General features: G+C 43.0%; 1 protein-coding gene across 1 annotated transcript in view; it reads right to left on the bottom strand.

The window, feature by feature from the left end:
* Window positions 1-1,265: 1,265 nt before the first annotated feature.
* MAP4 (microtubule associated protein 4) overlaps window positions 1,266-17,807 on the bottom strand; it is a 238,191-nt gene continuing 221,649 nt past the window's right edge. The window contains 5 exon segments of the mRNA XM_043983254.1: window positions 1,266-1,427; window positions 1,581-1,752; window positions 4,270-4,382; window positions 8,473-8,554; window positions 16,146-16,238. Coding sequence (XP_043839189.1) covers window positions 1,420-1,427; window positions 1,581-1,752; window positions 4,270-4,382; window positions 8,473-8,554; window positions 16,146-16,238 — 468 coding nt within the window. The 3' untranslated portion in view covers window positions 1,266-1,419.

Below are 17,807 nucleotides of genomic sequence, written 5' to 3'. Positions count from 1 at the left end.
GAGGAGCCAGGCCTATCCTGCAGACCTCACGCCTAGACTGGCGCTTCAGGGTTGCATTCCAATTCTCTCTGACTAGGCCTTTGGCCACAAAATGGTTCACTTTTGGGTAGAGGAACCCCACTCATCCATTATGGCAACTGAATGTATTCCCCAAGGCCATCTTCCCTTCAACACATTCTTAGTACTTTCTTTTCAAACATGGCTTCAACCCATAAAAGAATTCCATCGATTTTCAGATTATTAAAAAGAAAGAAGTTACACCTGCATGGATATGTATGTCAATATGGAGATTAACATCTCTACCTCTCCTAGGACTGCTGGGGTTGGAAATAGGGGAGTAAGGGGAAAATATTAATAAAGGAAACTTACATGAGGCTGGTAAGCACAATGAAACTGTCAACACTTCATCACAAAAGAAAATGAAAAAGCTAAAATTATTAGGTAAGAACAGCCTAGTGTGTGTGCATTATATATTTTTTCATTAAATAGGAACACCAGAAACTTAAGCAGCAAGAACAAAATTTATGTTGGTTTTTTAGTTTTTCTCTCTTTTTTGTTTAAAAAAAAGGAAAAGGAAAAAACCGAGGAAATTGGCTGCCAGCTTTTTCCATTGGAGCTCAAGCTGCCCCCCAAGAGCACTGCTCCCGGGGGGCACAGGCCATGTGTGGGTAGGAAAGAAAGCTAGGTTGGAGACATGCATGAGATGTGGGTGGGCAGGAGACTGAATGTGAGGAAAAGCCTCAGCTTTCTTCCTGTGTCTGGCATTCCCCTCCCTCCCTCCAAGTCCTACTATGGAAGAAGAGTCACCTTCCCACTGAAGGCCCACCTTTACAAAATGGCAAATGACAGTGGGGGACGTCTGGGCTCTGAGGGACCACAGTATGGGTGAAGAATGAAAGGGCAAGAAAAGAGACACACTGAGCTCTGGCATTCCAAATCACTGTGCACGTGTGTCTCAGGGAGCATGGGGTACAAAAGAGCTGAGCTGGCCAATCCTCGAAAAGAGCTCCCAGAGAGGCCATGAGAATGTGGAGCCCAGTCACAAGCCTTTGGGGCAGCTCCCATGGTGGGAGACGGCTATTGCTGCTGCTGCTGCTGCTGCTGCTGCTGCCAAGGGGTGGCCGAGGAAAGGGAGTTGAAGCTCTGGCTGATGAAGGTGGTGTTGCCAGGGAAGGGGGAGGGTTTGGAGACAATGTCAGCTCCATGATCAGTGCGGGCCTTGGCATTTTCACGGAACGTCAGCTTGTAGGTTTCAATCTGTAGCAAGACAGTGGGGAGGCAGTGGGGATACAGGAGGTAAGGAGTAGAGGAAAGATGTAGAAGAGGAAGAGGAAGAGATGGGAATGGGGAAGGGGAAGGGGTAGGGTTAGGGTTAGGGTTATTGGAAGGGGGATGGAAGACGAGACCAGAATTTCATCATTAGATGCCTGGAAAATAAAAGTTAAGTAGCTCATTAAAACTTGGGCAGATACCTCTTTTAAAAAGTTTCAATTTGAAGAAGTGAGCTCGCCAGATCTCCTATTGGAGCCCACCTAGCCAAGCGGAGCTGTGGGGGAGCAGAAGAGGCACAGCCAACTTACTTGTCTCCTGGATCTGGGTGTCGAAGGTCTGAGTTTCCCTTTGGTCACCACCCAGTGAGGGGGTTAGGTGCCCTACGCCATTCGCCTGCGTGTTGGGGCCTGCTTGGGCCTCAGGTGGCTCCCCGCTCGGAGGGGCCAGGCACAGCGGGGCCACCTCGCCGCTCCCCTCAGTCTACAATGAAACAGTGGGGTGGGGAGGAGACAATGGACGATCAATAGGATGATGAGGTGAGATGGTATGGTAACAGGGTTCTAGACACAGGCCAAGAGGTGAAGAACCCAGCACAGTGAGAGACAACGAAGATGGTCAAAAGAGAGATTCAAACCCTGATGCCAATACCTCATAGATATACAACACTGGGTAAGTCCCTGCCCTATTCAGGGCCTCAGTTTGCTTCTTTAAAAAATTTGGGGAGTAGGGCAGCTAGGTGGCGCAGTGGATAGAGCACTTGCTAGCTATGTGACCCTGGGCAAGTCACTTAACCCCAATTGCCTCACTAAAAAAAAAAAAAAAAAAAAAAAAAAAAAAACACCAAAACCAAAAACCAAAACAAATTGGGGGAGTAGTTGTTCCCTAATGATCTAAAGGGATTAACCCCCTTTCCTTTCTGCCAAATTCCAGAAAATTTCTTCATGGATTTCTCATGTGGAGCACAGAAAAATGTGGGTGTGGAGGGAGGGAGAGCCATCCTTTCTAACACCCCCCCCCTCCCCCGGTGCCCTAAATCCACTCAAAGGAAATCCTAGCTTGCCAAATGCCATGGTCCTCTTCCCACAATCTGTGATCTTTCAGACATCAAAACCTTTAGGATCGGGGCAGCTAGGTGGCACAGTGGATAGAGTACTGGCCCTGGAATCAGGAGGACCTGAGTTCAAATTTGACCTCAGACAATTGACATTTACTAGTTGTGTGACCCTGGGCAAGTCACTTAACCTCAATTGCCTCACCAAAAAACAAACAAAAACAAAACCTTTAGGATCAAAGCACTGGGTCTCCAGCAAGCATCTCTGTACTAACTGTGTATACCCTTACTGTTGGAATCTTCTGGTATCATCAACCAAAGGAGTTTTAGGCCCCACGGAGAAACAGTCTTAAAATTTCAAATGCAAGGGACACTGCGCTAAAAGCTAGGAATTCTGGATTCTATTTTTAACAATGTCACTGACTTGCTCCCTGGTACTGGACTAAGTGTACCTCAGTTTCCACTGCTGAAAAGGGAAAGGGCTGCTCTAAATGACCTCCAGGGTCAATTCTGCCTCTAGAAGTCTATGACTCCTTGAGGGCAGGGATTTCTGTCTTTGTTCCTACATCTCTTCACACAGAGTCTCACACATTGTGGGCACTGACCCACACCTGGCTTTTCATTCATTCTCATCTCTGTTCTAGCTGGTACCTCAAGATAAAGAACATCCCATTACATTCTAAAAGGTCCCTAGAGATGAAGGCCACAGCCTCTCATCCCAGCATCTCTCTGAACTTGGCAGGATGATGCCCAGATGCTTCCAAGCCTCTTTTCATGCAATGGAATAAATGGCAGACAATGTCTTGGCACACAGAGCAAACCCAAAGTGCTTTGGAAGGAGGGAGTCCCAGCCTCGGAAAAATGGTTATTCTCTGCAAATCAGGTGATGGATAGAAGTTCATGCTCAGGACTCGTGAGCACCATTACACTAGATCCAAATCGGCATTGCAGGAGGACAAAGCCAAAAGATGAAGGGGAAAAAAGAGATAGCAGGGCTGGTTATGGAATGAAGCAGTAGCCTGAAACCCATTTCCATTCTCTGGAAAGCAGAATTGGGCCTAAGAAAAAAGTTACCAATATTGAGGCCTTTGATGCACAAGCTGCTCCAATTCCTAAGTGGGGAAGAACTCTAGGGGAAAAATGGAAGAAGCCTGATGTTGGCTTGTTATTAAAAAGTTCCCAACTACAGGTATCAAAGAATAAAATGGGCTCCCCTTCCATGGGCATGGACAATTTCTTTTCCAGTATGTGGTCAGGGGAAATTCCTGTTCAGTTACAGGTGGGACAAAATGCCTACATGTCACAGGAAGCCAACAAGTCAGCAAGGACAAGTTGGTTCTGTGTCACAAAGTACAAAAAGAGTTTAAAAAATACCAGTATCCTGGATGGATTACTATTGGATTATCGACAAAAGTTGGAGGTGTTGGCCTTTTAAGGATTATGTCAGAGTAGGTAACCTCTGGTATAATATCCTGGGATCATCTCCTTTTAGGAATAGGAGCTAGCTAGTAAGAAGACTTGAAAAGGATAATTCCAAGACATCATACTAGGAAAATGATATGTGTGAATTTTACCTGCTGTCTTAAGGCCAAACATGGTCTAAATACCAAAGTCACATTTCCCCAAGGGTGAGGAGAAGAGGCATCACGCTAATGAATCATACGGTAGAGTGTCTACCACTTTTGTACATCACTGTTCATTTTCCCAGAGCCCCACATCCCTCTTCCTTTTTCTCTGGGTTTGGCAACAAAGGTGGTGATGGTAATGAAGTGAGGACACTGCTTGTGGTAAGATTGAGGGGCAGCGGCTGACCTCTAGTCACATGACCATCCCCCTACCCAGCAGGCTGGCGCGATCCCCCAGGTATCATTCTCTCCCCACTGGACCCTCCTCCCCATCCTGGGGCTTAGTGCCCCAGCCCAGTGCCATCCCCTCAGTGGATCTACCTTGACTGTGCCACCTGCAGGCAAGTGCCCAACATTATCCAGGGATCCCACCTTCGCCTGGGCCTTCTCCTTGAAGTTCAGCTTCTGGTTTTCAATCTTGATATCACCTCCTCCTGGAACCATAGAGGAAGGTATGGTGAAAAGAATAATAGATGAGGCAAGCAGAACACCTGGGTCTGAATCCAAGTTCTAGCACTTCTTAGTTGCATGATCTCAGGCAAGTCACTTACTTTCCCTTCTGTGGGTCTCAGTTTTATGTAGATATCTGTAAAATCAGGAAAATGCAATACCTCCTACATAAGATTGTTGTGAGGAAAGGACAAACCTCTCTGAACAGTGTGGTATCGAAGATGACAGAGGAAAGGCAGTAAGATCCTGAACTCATATGACACGATCGCTCCAAAAAACATCCAAATAACACCATAGGAAAATGCCCGGGGCAGCAAAACTCACAGAAGAATGTGCTGAAATCATCTTCTAACCAAGAACGGCTTGGAAGGTCAGAAGGAGGGAGCTGCTGTGCTGATAAAGGAGTGGAGCCCAACCCCACAGTCACCCTGACAGAGATTCAGTCCCAGGAAGGCCTCACCAGAGAGGGAGACCCCCAGAGCCTCTGAATCAGCTGAAGCACCAGTGTTGTTTGGAACCAAGGTCACAGTCTGGTGAGAGGGCTGAGCCCTGGGCAGGGGGGAGCCTACAGGAGTCTATGCTAGTGCTGAGGCAGAACTTGGAATTTTCACCCCTGCTGAGAATCAGGAGGTAGGCTTGAGTAGCAGTGGCCCAGGTAGGGGAGGGGCACAGACTCTGGGAGCTAACAACCAGAACACACAAAGCTGGTTGATTAGCAAGTTGGCCTGCGGTCATCTACCAACCATGGAACAGGCCAGCGGAGTGAAGAACCTGATCCTCCTTAAATCATAACACCTGGAACTTCTTAAGCTTGGGATACTGCAGCCTGGAAATAGTGCCCCACTTTAAGGAGCTAAAAGTCAAGTAAAAGAAAGGCAGGATGAGCAGACAGAGAAAGGTGAGGACCAGAGAAAGTTTCTTCAGTAACATGGAAGACCAAGGGGCACCCTCAGAGGAAGATGTCAACATCAGGGCCCCTATATCAAAAGCTTTCAAGAAAAATATGAATTGGTCTCAGGCCACAGAGACGCTCAAAGATAAAGTTAGAGAGGTAGAGGAAAAAATGGAAAGAGAAAGGAGGGTGATGCAGGAAAGACATGAGAAAAAAGTCAAAAGCTTGAAAAGCCAAATGGAAAAGCTTTCTGATGAAAATAATTGCCTAAGAATTAGGATTGAACAAATGGAAGCCAGTGACTTTATGAGAAACCAAGACACAATAAAGCAAATCCAAATGAATAAAATAGAGGGCAATGTGAAATATCTTATGGGAAAAACTGCTGACCTGAAAAATAGGTCTAGGAGAGATAATTTGAAAATTAGAGTTGTTTTAATTTGCATCTCTCTAATCAATAGTGATTTAGAACATTTTTTCATATGGGAATAGATAGCTTTGATTTCTTCATCAGAAAACTGCCTGTTCATATCTTTTGACCATTTCTCAATTGGGGAATGACTTGGATTCACATAAATTTGATTTAGTTCCCTATATATTTTAGAAATGAGGCCTTTATCAGAGGTACTGGCCATAAAGATTGTTTCCCAGCTTTCTGTATCCCTTCTAATTTTGGATGTATTGCTTCTGTTTGTACAAAACCTTTTTAATTTAATGTAATCAGTCATCTATTTTGCATTTCATAATATTCTCTATTTCTTCTTTGGTCATAAACTGCTCTTCTTTCCAAAGATCTGAAAGTTAGACTATTCCTTGTTCTCCTAATTTACCTATGGTATCACCTCTTATGTCTAAATCATGTATCCATTTTGACCTTATTTTAGTATAAGGTGTCAAATGTTGGTCTGTGCCTAATTTCTGCCATATTATCTTCCAGTTTTCCCAGCAATTTTTGTCAAATACTGAATTCCTATCCCAGAAGCTACGGTCTTTGAGTTTATCAAACAGTACATTGCTAATGTCATTTACTACTGTGTCTCCTGTGCCTAGCCTATTATCTCTCCTGGAAAATAGGTCCAGGAGAGATAATTTGAAAATTATTGTTCTACCTGAAAACCATGATCAAGGAAAGAGCTTAGACATCATCTTCCAAGATATTCTCGGGGAAAATTGCCCTGAAATTCTAGAAGAAGCAGCTAAAATAGAAATTGAAAGAATCCACTGATCACCTCCAGAAAGAGATCCCATAAGGAAAACTCCTAGGAATATTATAGCCAAATTCCAGAGCTCTCCGGTCAAGGAGAAAATATTGCAAACTGGCAAAAAGAAAGAATTCAAGTACTGTGGAGTCCCAGTCAGGATAACACAAGATCTAGCAGCTTCTACATTAAAGTACTGGAGGGCATGGAATATGATATTCCAGAGGGCAAAGGAATTGGGATTACAACCAAGAATCACCTACCCAGCAAAACTCAGCATAATCTTTCAGAGGAAAAAATGAGACTTTAATGAAAAAGAGGAGCTTCAGATATTTGTGATGAAAAGACCTGAACTGAATTGTCAAATCTGACTTTCAAATACAAGACCCTAGAGAACTATAAAAAATTGGAGTTGGGGGACATGCCTGGGGTCGTATGGTGGATGACTGTCTTGTGTCTGAGGCCGGGTTTTGGCTGGGATCCCCCTGGGTCCAGGGGTGATGCTTTGTCCACTGCGTCACCTAGCTGCCCCATGATGACATCTTTAGGGTTAAATTGAGGGGTGAGAGGAATGCACTGGGGGAGTGGGAAGGGCAGAGGTGAAATCCTACATGAAAGAAACAGGAAAAGGCTTATGGAGTGGGGGAAAAGATGGGAGAGGAGCAGGGAAGTAAATGAATTTTACACTCATCAGAAAAGGCTCAAAGACCTTAAACTCATCAGAGTTGCCTCAAGGAGGGACTAACATACACACACACACACACACACACCACTGGGTGGAGTGATCTATTTAATCTGGGTAGTAAATGAGCCTAACATTCATCAGAATTGGCTCAAAGACCTCAATCTCATTAGAATTGGCTCAAGGAGGGAATAATGTACACACTCAATTAGGTGGAGGAAGCTCTCTAACCCTGCAGGAAAATAGGAGGGGAAGGGGATAAAGAGAGAGGGACAAAAGAAGGGAGGGAAGATTGGGGGAGGGGACAGACAGAAGCAAATCCCTTTTGAAGAGTGATAGGATGAAAGAAGATAGATAATAGAATAAATACCATGGGGAAGGGAATAGGATGGAAGGGAAACAGTTAACAATAGTAATCATGAAAAAGAGAAAAGGGGGAAAATTGTACAAAAAATATTTATAGCAACTCTTGGTGGAGGCTAAGAATTGAGAATCAAGGGAATGTCCATCAATTGAGGAATGATGGAAAAAGCTGTGCTACATGATTCTTGTGGAATGGTCTTGTGCTACAGGAAATGACAAACAGTATGATCCCAGAAAAACCTGGAAAGACTAATGAACATCGATGTATAGTGAAGTGAGCAGAGCTGGGAGGACATTGTGGGTAGTGACAGCAGTATTGTTCAGTGAGCAATTGTGAATGACTTAACTACTCTCAGCAGTGCAATGATCCAAGACAATCCCAAGGAACTAATGAGGAAGCTTACTATGCACCCTTATAGAAAGAACTGATAAAAAGAACACTTGTGGATTGTACATATATAACCTGGTTGCAATCTTGTGGAGGGGGGAGGAAAGGGAGGGAGGGAGAAAAATTTGGAACTCTAAATCTTATGAAAATGAATGTTGAAAACTACCCTTACATGTAACTGGAAAATAAAATAAATGTTTGTTGCCAAAAAAAAAAAAAAGAGTGGAGCTTGGGGCAGCTAGGTGATGTAGTGGATAGAGTACTGGCCCTGGATTGAGGAGGACCTGAGTTCAAATACAACCTCACAACCTTGACACTTACTAGCTGTGTGACCCTGGGCAAGGCACTTAACCCCAAATGCCTCACCAAAAACACACACACACACACACACACACACACACACACACACACACACACACACAAGAGTGGAGCTTGCCTTCCCATCCAAAGGGCCATGACATCCTGCATTTGGCATCCTAGTAGGTCCTAGTGGCCCCCAGGAGCCCCAGCCCACAGGACTACCACCCCTCCCCTCAAGAGGAGTACTTACCAGGTTTGTGTTTGATATTTGCTTTGGAGCCACACTTCGAGGCCACCTTGGAAATGTCAACTTTCTTATTCTGTATTTGTACCTAAAGAGAACACAAAAGAAGGTACCTTAGGGCAAAATGTGGAGAGGATCTTGATTTGAAGTGCTGGTCCTCATCACCATGGGCCTTGTCTTTAGGCTCAGCTTCTATTCACCACTTCCCCTTACAAGTTCAGTCATTGTTTTTTTTGTTTTTTTTGCAGGGCAATGAGGTTTAAGTGACTTACCCAGGGTCACACAGCTAGTAAGTGTCAAGTGTCTGAGGCCGGATTTGAACTCAGGTACTCCTGAATCCAGGGCCTGTGCTTTATCCACTGCTCCACCTAGCTGCCCCCAGGTTCAGGCATTCTTATTGGCCCAAAGCATTTTTAAAGCACAGAAATAATCTAGGCAAAGATATTTATACCAACCACCTGAAACTTATTTCTCTCCCTTGGCTCAGTGGAAAAAGGCAGTCTAGAATGTCAGCCAGGTTCTTAGGGACCTACACAAATCAGCACCTGCCCAGCTGTCACCTCTGAGAGCCATGAGAAAAATGCTTCAGCAGCAGGATGTGGAATTGAGGGCAGGCATTGTTTAAATTGTCTATCTGTATTCCCAGGGCCTAGTAAGCAGCTGGTACTTAATAAATGCTTACTGCAGGCACCCTCATTATGCTCAGGAAACTTTGTTAGCAAGTAACCCACACAGACCATAATCTAATTACATGGATTAAGCTAAAGGACTAATAATATAGAATGAACTCAAATTATGCAGTATACTCTTTCTTACTGTCATAAGTCAGCCCACAAACATTTATCATATCTTTGTGTCCCTGCAGGTCTTACCTGGTCAGATTAGCTAATAAAGGAAAATCTCTATTTCTTTTATGAGTTTTCCTTAGATGGAAACTGTGTTTGCTTCTAAGTCCGCATTTCTTCTAATGATCTGTTTCAAGACCTAAGTCCCAGGCCCCAGATTTTGCCAACCAAATTCACTGCCGAGTCTCTGTTGACATTATTCTTGCCACCTGCAATGCTTTTCTCATTCCTTGCTACTTATCGACAGCCTGCCTATCCATAACTGGTCACCAGCCTCTAGGGAGCCATGCTTAAGGTGGGAGACAAGAAAAAGGACAAACTGCAAAATTGGGTTCGAGGCATAGGAGAGGCAGGAGTGGTGGCTGATAGAGGAGAAAGGGCCTCAGAAAGCGGGATACTTTTAGAAGTAGCTAAGAAACAAGGAGAGATGGGCATGTAAGGGGTAAGACAATAAGGTGCACTATAGTAAAATCATGTAATATAATCCTAAAAGCTTAGTGCATGAATGTTCTAAGTGGGGCTGATGATATGGGGGAAAAGGGTGAGGTGTGTAGGCAAAGTTCTTTTTGAGATGGAACAGAGGGATTTTAAGGGAAAGAACAGGTTGGGATCATGACTACATACATCTTCAAAGAGGGAAAGACTAAAGAAACTACAACCTAGCCTGGGAGGTTTACAGAGGGAGATGGAAACTTCCTAGGTAGGATCCTGTTTATGTTATTAGAGTCCACCACCCTTATGTTCCCAGGAGGAAAGCTGGCAGCCACAAATCCTGGGCATATGTTCCAAAAAGGGTAAAAAGTGTAATACTATAATACTTAAAGCAGAAATTTTTGTGGTAGCAAAATAGTACAAATATAGTGGGTACCCATCAATGGGGGGGGGAGGGTAGCTGAATCAACTATGACATACTCATATAAGAAATGCAGAGAAGAGGGGATTACTCTTAACTGAAATTCAGAAAAAAAAACAAAACACCAAAAAACAAAAAAAACCAGAATCAAGAGAATTGCATTACAATATGGTGATAACAGATAAATGAAAACACTAAAATAAAGGTGACCTAAGTTGAATCTCTTCTCTTTTTTTTTTTTTTTGCTGGGCAATGAGGGTTAAGTAACTTGCCCAGGGTCACACAGCCAGGAAGCTTCAAGTGTCTGAGGTCGGACTTGAACCCAGATCCTCCGGAATCCAGGGCCAGTGCTTTATCCACTGCTCCACCTAGCTGCGCCCCCTAAGTTGAATCTCAAAGGCCAGTTCTGGATCTTAGAACTGGTAATGAAAGCAGAGAACCACAGGGTTAGATAGTAAATCCACTGTCAGATGAGGTCGCTATTTGTTCATTTTACTGGTTTTCTTTGTTACAAGGTAGGGTTCAATGCCAGTGAATTACCTGCCTTTTACTAATGACCACTATATACAAGTCACTATGCTAAGCAATGTGGATACAAAGAAAGGCAAAAACAACAAAAACAAAAACTACTCCCTTCTCTCAAGGAGTTCACAGTCTAATAGGAAACAACATATGAACAACTATGTACCAACAGGAAAAATACAAGGTCAATTGGGTGTAGCTTCTGAGGGAAGCAACCAAGAGTATGGCATGAAAATGGCCTCTTGCAGAAGGTAGGGCTTAGTATATATATATATATATATATATATATATATATATATATATATAAAACCTATATCAGATTGCCGGCTGTCTAGGGGAGGGGAGAGGGAGGGGAGGGAGGGAGAAAAATCTGAAATTGGAAAGCTTGTATAAACAAAAGTTGAGAACTATCTTTACATGTAATGGGAAAAAAAATACTTTATTAATTAAAAGAAAAACCCAAAAAGAATATATCTAGGAGGTAGAAGTACAAAGGGAGATTATTCCAGACAAGGACGTGAGACAGCCAATGAAAAAATAACTGGAGCCAGTATCACTGGAGTATGCAGAAGGGAGGATGGTCTGAGAACTCCTTAAAAAGGTGCCAGGTTATGAAAGGCTCTGAAAGCCAAATATATATATATATGGGAGTCTAGATATAACAGGGATAAAACACTGGAGTTTACTGAATTAGGTAGGAAGAGGGGTGGGGAGTGTCATGACACTTTGGATGTTGTGAATGGAAACTTGCAGACTCCCATAACTAGCTCTAAAAAAACAGCCCCAAAAATCCTGAAGCATGGAATAACACTTCCCTCCCCTCCAAGAGGAGAAATGGTCAGATTTTATACAGAAACAAATATGATACATAGAACTAATAGCCCAAAGGGGGGCGGGGGGGGGGGGGGAAGAAGAGAGACAAAAACAGCAAGCTCCAGCTTTCCATCAAATGTGTGTGTGTGTGTGTGTGTGTGTGTGTGTGTGTGTGTGTGTGTAAACTTCAAGACTCACTTGAAGATTCTCTAGGCATTTCCACGGGGCTCAGAGGGAGTAAGAGTCCTTGGCCCTGGGGCAGCTAGGTGGTGCAGTGGATAGAGCGCCGGCCCTGGAATCAGGAGTACCTGAGTTCAGATCCGGCCTCACACACTTAACACTTACTAGCTGTGTGACCCTGGGCAAGTCACTTAACCCCAGTTGCCTCACCAAAAAAAAAAAAAAAGAGTCCTTGGCCCTGATGTTGGTTTTGTCTGAATAACACCAGTTACAACCAATCTGTGCTACGGATTTTTCAAAATGCATAAAATAAAATGAGTAGGCTTCTGAGGGAAACTCAATGATCAGTGAAAATTAAGATGTATTCCAAATTCATGGACCCAGCAAGATTGATGTACTGATTCCTTGGGGACTACAAAGAAAGAGCTCCTGCTTTAAAGAGTTACTACCTCAGGTGACAGCTGAAAGGGATAGCTGATATATGATCTACAAAGAGGTACCCAATCTCTCCCATTTTCCATGTAGAATTTGAGTGCTAGAGGTTTCAGTCACATCCTGAATACCAGGGGGTTCCAGTAAGGTGGGCACAGGACAAGGAATGGGAGGAAGTGGGCAGCCTCAGTTGATAGCCAAGTCACTCAACCAGTCCTTATGTAACAAGATATCGAGACATTTTAGCTTGTCAGGATCCTTCTATTTAAAATGTAGCACTCGGAAATGAACACAGTACCTACAGATGTGGGCTGGTGAGGGCAGAGGTATAAATTCTTTACTTCTATTCCTCCCACCAAAGACTTATATTAGCTTTTCCCAAAACCATGTGAAACTTGGGAATTTTTATTACATTTGTAACCCACAAAACCACCTAGACCTTTTTCACAAAACCTACTGTCCAGCCAGATCTCCCAATGTAGTACTTATAACAACCAATTTTTTTGAAGTTTAGTGTTAGACTCTCCAGGTATGTATATACTTGAAACGTTTGTGATTTTGTTGGTGTCAATACTCCCTCTCAACAGCAAAGATCGCAGTCTCTTTATTAGTACATGGTCTTTGAGAGTGGCTATGGCTTTATAAGAAAATGTTATTACCCTGTAGGTAATCAGCCTAGTGACAGTTTTCTCCTACTCAGTTAAGGCTGGTCTCCAAGTGACAGAAATAGTTGATCACTAGCCTATGTGAGAATTTTAGATTTATCATGAATACAATTCATGTTATTATATTTTGCTCACTACTCTGTTATGTAAAACCTTTCTGCATACTGATTCTACTACATATTTATTGTTTTGTTTCGTTTTGTTTGGTGAGGCAAAGAGGGCTAAGTGACTTGATCAGGGTCACACAGCTAATAAGTGTCAAGTGTCTGAGGCCAGATTTTAACTCAGATCCTCCTGAATCCAGGGCCGGTGCTTTATCCACTGCACCACCTAGCTGCCCCTACATATCTCTCATTAAGCTTCATGTCATATACAAATATGATAAGCACTATGTCTTCACCCAAAGTGCTAGTGCAAATGCTGAATATGACAAAGTATCAGGAACAGGCTGGACTAGATAAACTCCCAGTTCCCTCCTGGTTGTTATCAAGCCAATAATCATCTCTCTTTAGGTCATGCAACTAGTTATGAATGTACCCGACTTCCTCCAATCCACATCATGCTTGCCAGCTTATGTACAAGTATGCCATGAAAATCTTCATCAAATGGTTTACAAAAATCCAGGTATATGGGTGAAATACTATGCCTATAGCATTCTCTTGAGCTAAGAGTCTAATAATCTTTTTTAAAAAATAAAAGGAAACCAAGTTAATTGGCACAATTTTTTCTTGATAAAGTCTTAGTGATCGCCCACCTCCTTTCCTAAGTGTACCAAAGATCACTTCTTTAATATTGTGTTTTGGAATGGTGCTAAGAATTGAGGTCAAGATTCCAGGTCTACCTTCTGAAGAATCTGCCTTCTCCCTTCTGAAATCAAGGACCACATATATTGATCATCTCTACTTTGGTATCACTCCTATTCTCCACAATTTTAAAGATTAACCATAAGGGCTCAGCATCCACACCTCAAAATTTGCTTAGTATATGCAAATGAAGTTTATTTGGGCCCAAAGAAGTCCTTTTGAGCAACTAGATGTTCTCCAACTGCCTCCTCACTTCTTGACTTTCAACTCCCAGTTAACAATTTTACTCAGGCAAGTCATTAAAACCTCCCTGGGCTTCCCAGTCCTGGTGTGTAAAACAAGGGGTTTGGATTAGAACTGGGGTTCTCTTTTTTGGGTAAATCTGGTGAAACTTATTGACCCCTTCTCAAAATAATGCTTTGAAAGGAATAAAATATGTAGGATTACAAAGGAAAACAAAGGTTAGTGAAAATAAAGATGTCTTTTTTTACATCTTTATTATAAAGATACACCTTTTATCTTAACACTACCCTGAAACATACTCATGGAGCAACAAGGACTCCACAGACTCCAGGTCACGAAGCCCTGGACTAGAAGATGTCCTAAGTCTATCATTTCTAAATTCATAATTCTTTGACACCTGAAATAAGAGCATTATTTTGACTGCTGTTCAGTCATTTTCATTTGTATCCAACTCTCTATGACTCCATTTGGGATTTTCTTGGCGGAGATACTGGAGTGGTTTGCCATTTTCTTCTCCAGCTCATATTACAGATGATCAAATGGGGTTAAGTGACTTGCCCACAGCGACACAGCTAGTAAGTGTCTGAAGTCAGATTTGAACCCAGGAAGAGGAGTCTTCCTGATTCCAGGCCTGACACTCTATCCACTGTGCCAACTAACTTCCCGCCAGTATTGTTACTGCCCCTCTTCTAGCTCTGGTCTCCTCAGAGTTACTGTTCATCTACACTGCTATCCTTCCTCCTTCACTGAATATACCTTGGCAGAGATATAGAGGCAATTTTCGTCTTACACTTCATTTTCAATTGAAATCTCTTGGGGTTATATCTGGCATCTCCAAACAATATAGTTTTCTTGGCCTACATCAGATGAAATCCTGAGTGAAAGAGCCCCATCATTCCCATCTTATTTCCTTTTGTGATAATACATGACTCTTCTGAAGATAGCAATGCACCTTCCCTGTCTACCAATTCCTCTAAAGAACCTACCTGTCAATCACCAGCATGGATGAATATAACACTCAAATATCTCTCAAGATTTTTTTTGGGGGGGGGGGGCAACCCCTATCACTGACCCCAAGCCACCAACTCCCAAATAAAAAGAAAAAAAGGGAAAGAAAAGATTCTCATAAAAATATGCACAATCAAGCAAAACAAATCATCACCTTGTCTGTGTCCAAAAATGAAAGTTGCATTCAATACCTTGAGTCTGTCATCTCTCTATTCCTCATTCACAGCGGCCTCTAAGGTTTGTAGTTTAGATCCTGCAACTTTAGAGAAGCTTTTAAAATTTCCTTATGTCAGGATCATTTGTCCCAATATGAATCATAAGAAGTGGATAGTGGACTCTAAGGTTTCAAGATCATAGAAAGCTCTTTACTATGTCTCTTATAGAGAGAATCTATCTTAACTGTTGCACAAGTCAGGTTAAAATGCGTGTACATCTTGTTGTCCTCAGCAGAAAAACAAAACTCATTCAGAGACAAATTAGGTACTTTTCCTGGCTATTGTCCAGCCCAAGAGTCTAGGCAAGTCTGGGTCCCAGGGTGGAAGTCCCAAAGAGAAGGAGCATCCATGATGGAAGGACTATTCCTTCTCATTACAACACAGAGAGGAGGGTGTAAACATATTGAGATGACAGCATTTGGGACAATCTCAGAAAAATGACCTCATCTCCTTCCCCCTCTCAGGGATCTTGTGAATGAAAGGACTTGTAGGGTTCATTTACACTTCCAATTTGCCACCCTTTCTACCTGTAGTGTCTAGAGCTAGAAAACTAAGATCATTTTAAGGGTACAGAAAGGGGAAGAGAGCCTGTTCTGGGTGAGGCAAAGCTCCATCACCCATGGCTCTCCCTGATCAATAGCACTACCCATTTTAACGGTTTTGTCTGGAAACGTGACATAAAGCTAGGTATATAGAAATCATGCTGCCATGATAGATAGACTGTCCAGTTTTTAACATCAGCTGTTGTTTACAGAACATTTTCTTCCAGAATTCCTTAGGGTAGCCAGGGCCTTCAGCTCCTGACTTAACTTTGCCTATCTTTTCTACTTTGAAAAGAATCTTCCCAAATCATAAATATTCTCCAAATATCAACTCTAAAGAATTATCAGTGCTTATACTGTTGGCAAAGGAAGTAGAGATACACCTTCACAAGAAGCAGGTGATTAATGTTACCAAAATGACCCAACATCCCTTCTGATATTCTGCCGCACTCAGCCTCAGTCCAGAAAAATATTACATACTGATATTCTCAGATACCAAGGTATGCCACTCATAAGAAGAGTAAGTAGAAAGACAAACTGTCCAGAGCCCATACTTACATTCCCACCTCCAGGGACATGCTTAATATTGTCCTTGGAACCACACTTGGATTGAACATGGCTGTAGTTCACTTTTTTGGAGACTATCTGGACCTGGAGGATTAAGAGAATGGAAAAACAACACAAGGGGAGACGACTGGTTAGAACTGGCACACAGCAGACAGGGAGTTCACATATGACAATTGTGACTTAGAAGCAAAGAGAGTCGTGTTAAAGCTTGACCCCATCCTCAGAGGAACAAGGAGAGCTGAGTGTGAAGAGATGAGAAGAAGGGGAGGATGAGAAGAAGGGAAAACAGTGAACAAACAAGAATACGAAGAAGTGAACACACTGGCAATGGGGATAAGCTTAAATGCTTCTCAACGGTTCTCTAGTCACCTGACCTGGGGAGTTCAGCAAGGACCCATTTGTTGGCACTGGACCCCACCCCAGTACCCATCCCTTCCCCAGATTCATGGGATCGTGAGACCTCCTTGTGAGCACATTTGGCCTGTTTAAAAAAACAAATCATTTAGCAGTCTCCAGTGCACTCTCAGAGCCACCATTCCCTCCTTTCCTACTCCCCAGATGCCCTATGCACCAACACTTGGCCATTATATGGGCATGCTTCATTTACAAAAACTAATTGGCTCCCATACAAAAAGGTCCCAAAAGGGTGTTTTGCCATCTAAGAGCTAAGCATTTTGCTCAGACACTGTGCTCCAGATCCTGGTTGCTCTGAGCAGCAAAGACTGCATGGAAATTCAATGGGCGCCAGTTAATTGGACACAAATCTGATGCCAACAGGAAGAGACCTTGTTCAGCAATAAATGCAAATGGTCCACAAAGCCCATGACACCCAAATAGCTGCATCTAAAATCTGCTGTGGACACTTAAACATAAGCTGGAGAACTGTCTTCAACCTTGGTATTACAGAATGCTTCCACATGCAGAACGACGAAATGGCTCTGGCCTCTATGCCTCTTCAGCCATACGACAGGGATTTTTCTCTAAATTTTCATCCACTTCTGGATTAAAATATCACCCCTTTGGTACCCCATGTTCCTTGTTTTGTGCTCTGCATGTTCTCTATTGAAAGTGAATCCTTTGCCTCAACTCCCTGAGTTTCTAGCAGATATAATTTTTTAAGGCTTTTCCAGCATTGTAGTGGTGCAAGCACCAGATTCCTTCCCCCGATTCACAGCTATGTCTTTGCTGTATTTATACATAGGGAATAATGAACCTCAAGGCTACAGTAAACTTTCACTGCACCACAAATCACAAAACTATTCTCTTTCCTCTTAGGCCCCAAGTCTTTGAGCCTTAGTATTCCAGGGCTACATGCCTATGGGTGGTAACCCTCTCCTATGCAGGAGCTGAACGAAAACCAAATTCTAAGTGACATCCAGTTATAGCCTTCATCTCCTACTGGCCTAATCTTCATCTTCTTCTTCTTCTTCCTCTTCTTCCTCCTCTTCTTCCTCTTCTTCTTCCTCTTCTTCCTCCTCTTCTTCTTCTTCTTCTTCTGCAGGGCAATGAGGGTTAAGTGACTTGCCCAGGGTCACACAGCTAGTTAAGTATCAAGTGTCTGAGGCTGGATTTGAACTCAGGTCCTCCTGAATCCAAGGCCAGTGCTTTAACACTGCGCCACCTAGCTGCCCCCATGGCCTAATCTTCTTGGCA

This window comes from Dromiciops gliroides, chromosome 1 (genome assembly GCF_019393635.1).
Source record: "Dromiciops gliroides isolate mDroGli1 chromosome 1, mDroGli1.pri, whole genome shotgun sequence".
Taxonomy (NCBI): domain Eukaryota; kingdom Metazoa; phylum Chordata; class Mammalia; order Microbiotheria; family Microbiotheriidae; genus Dromiciops; species Dromiciops gliroides.
Note: the sequence above shows the minus strand (reverse complement) of the source record. Positions and strands in the feature narration are given on the sequence as shown.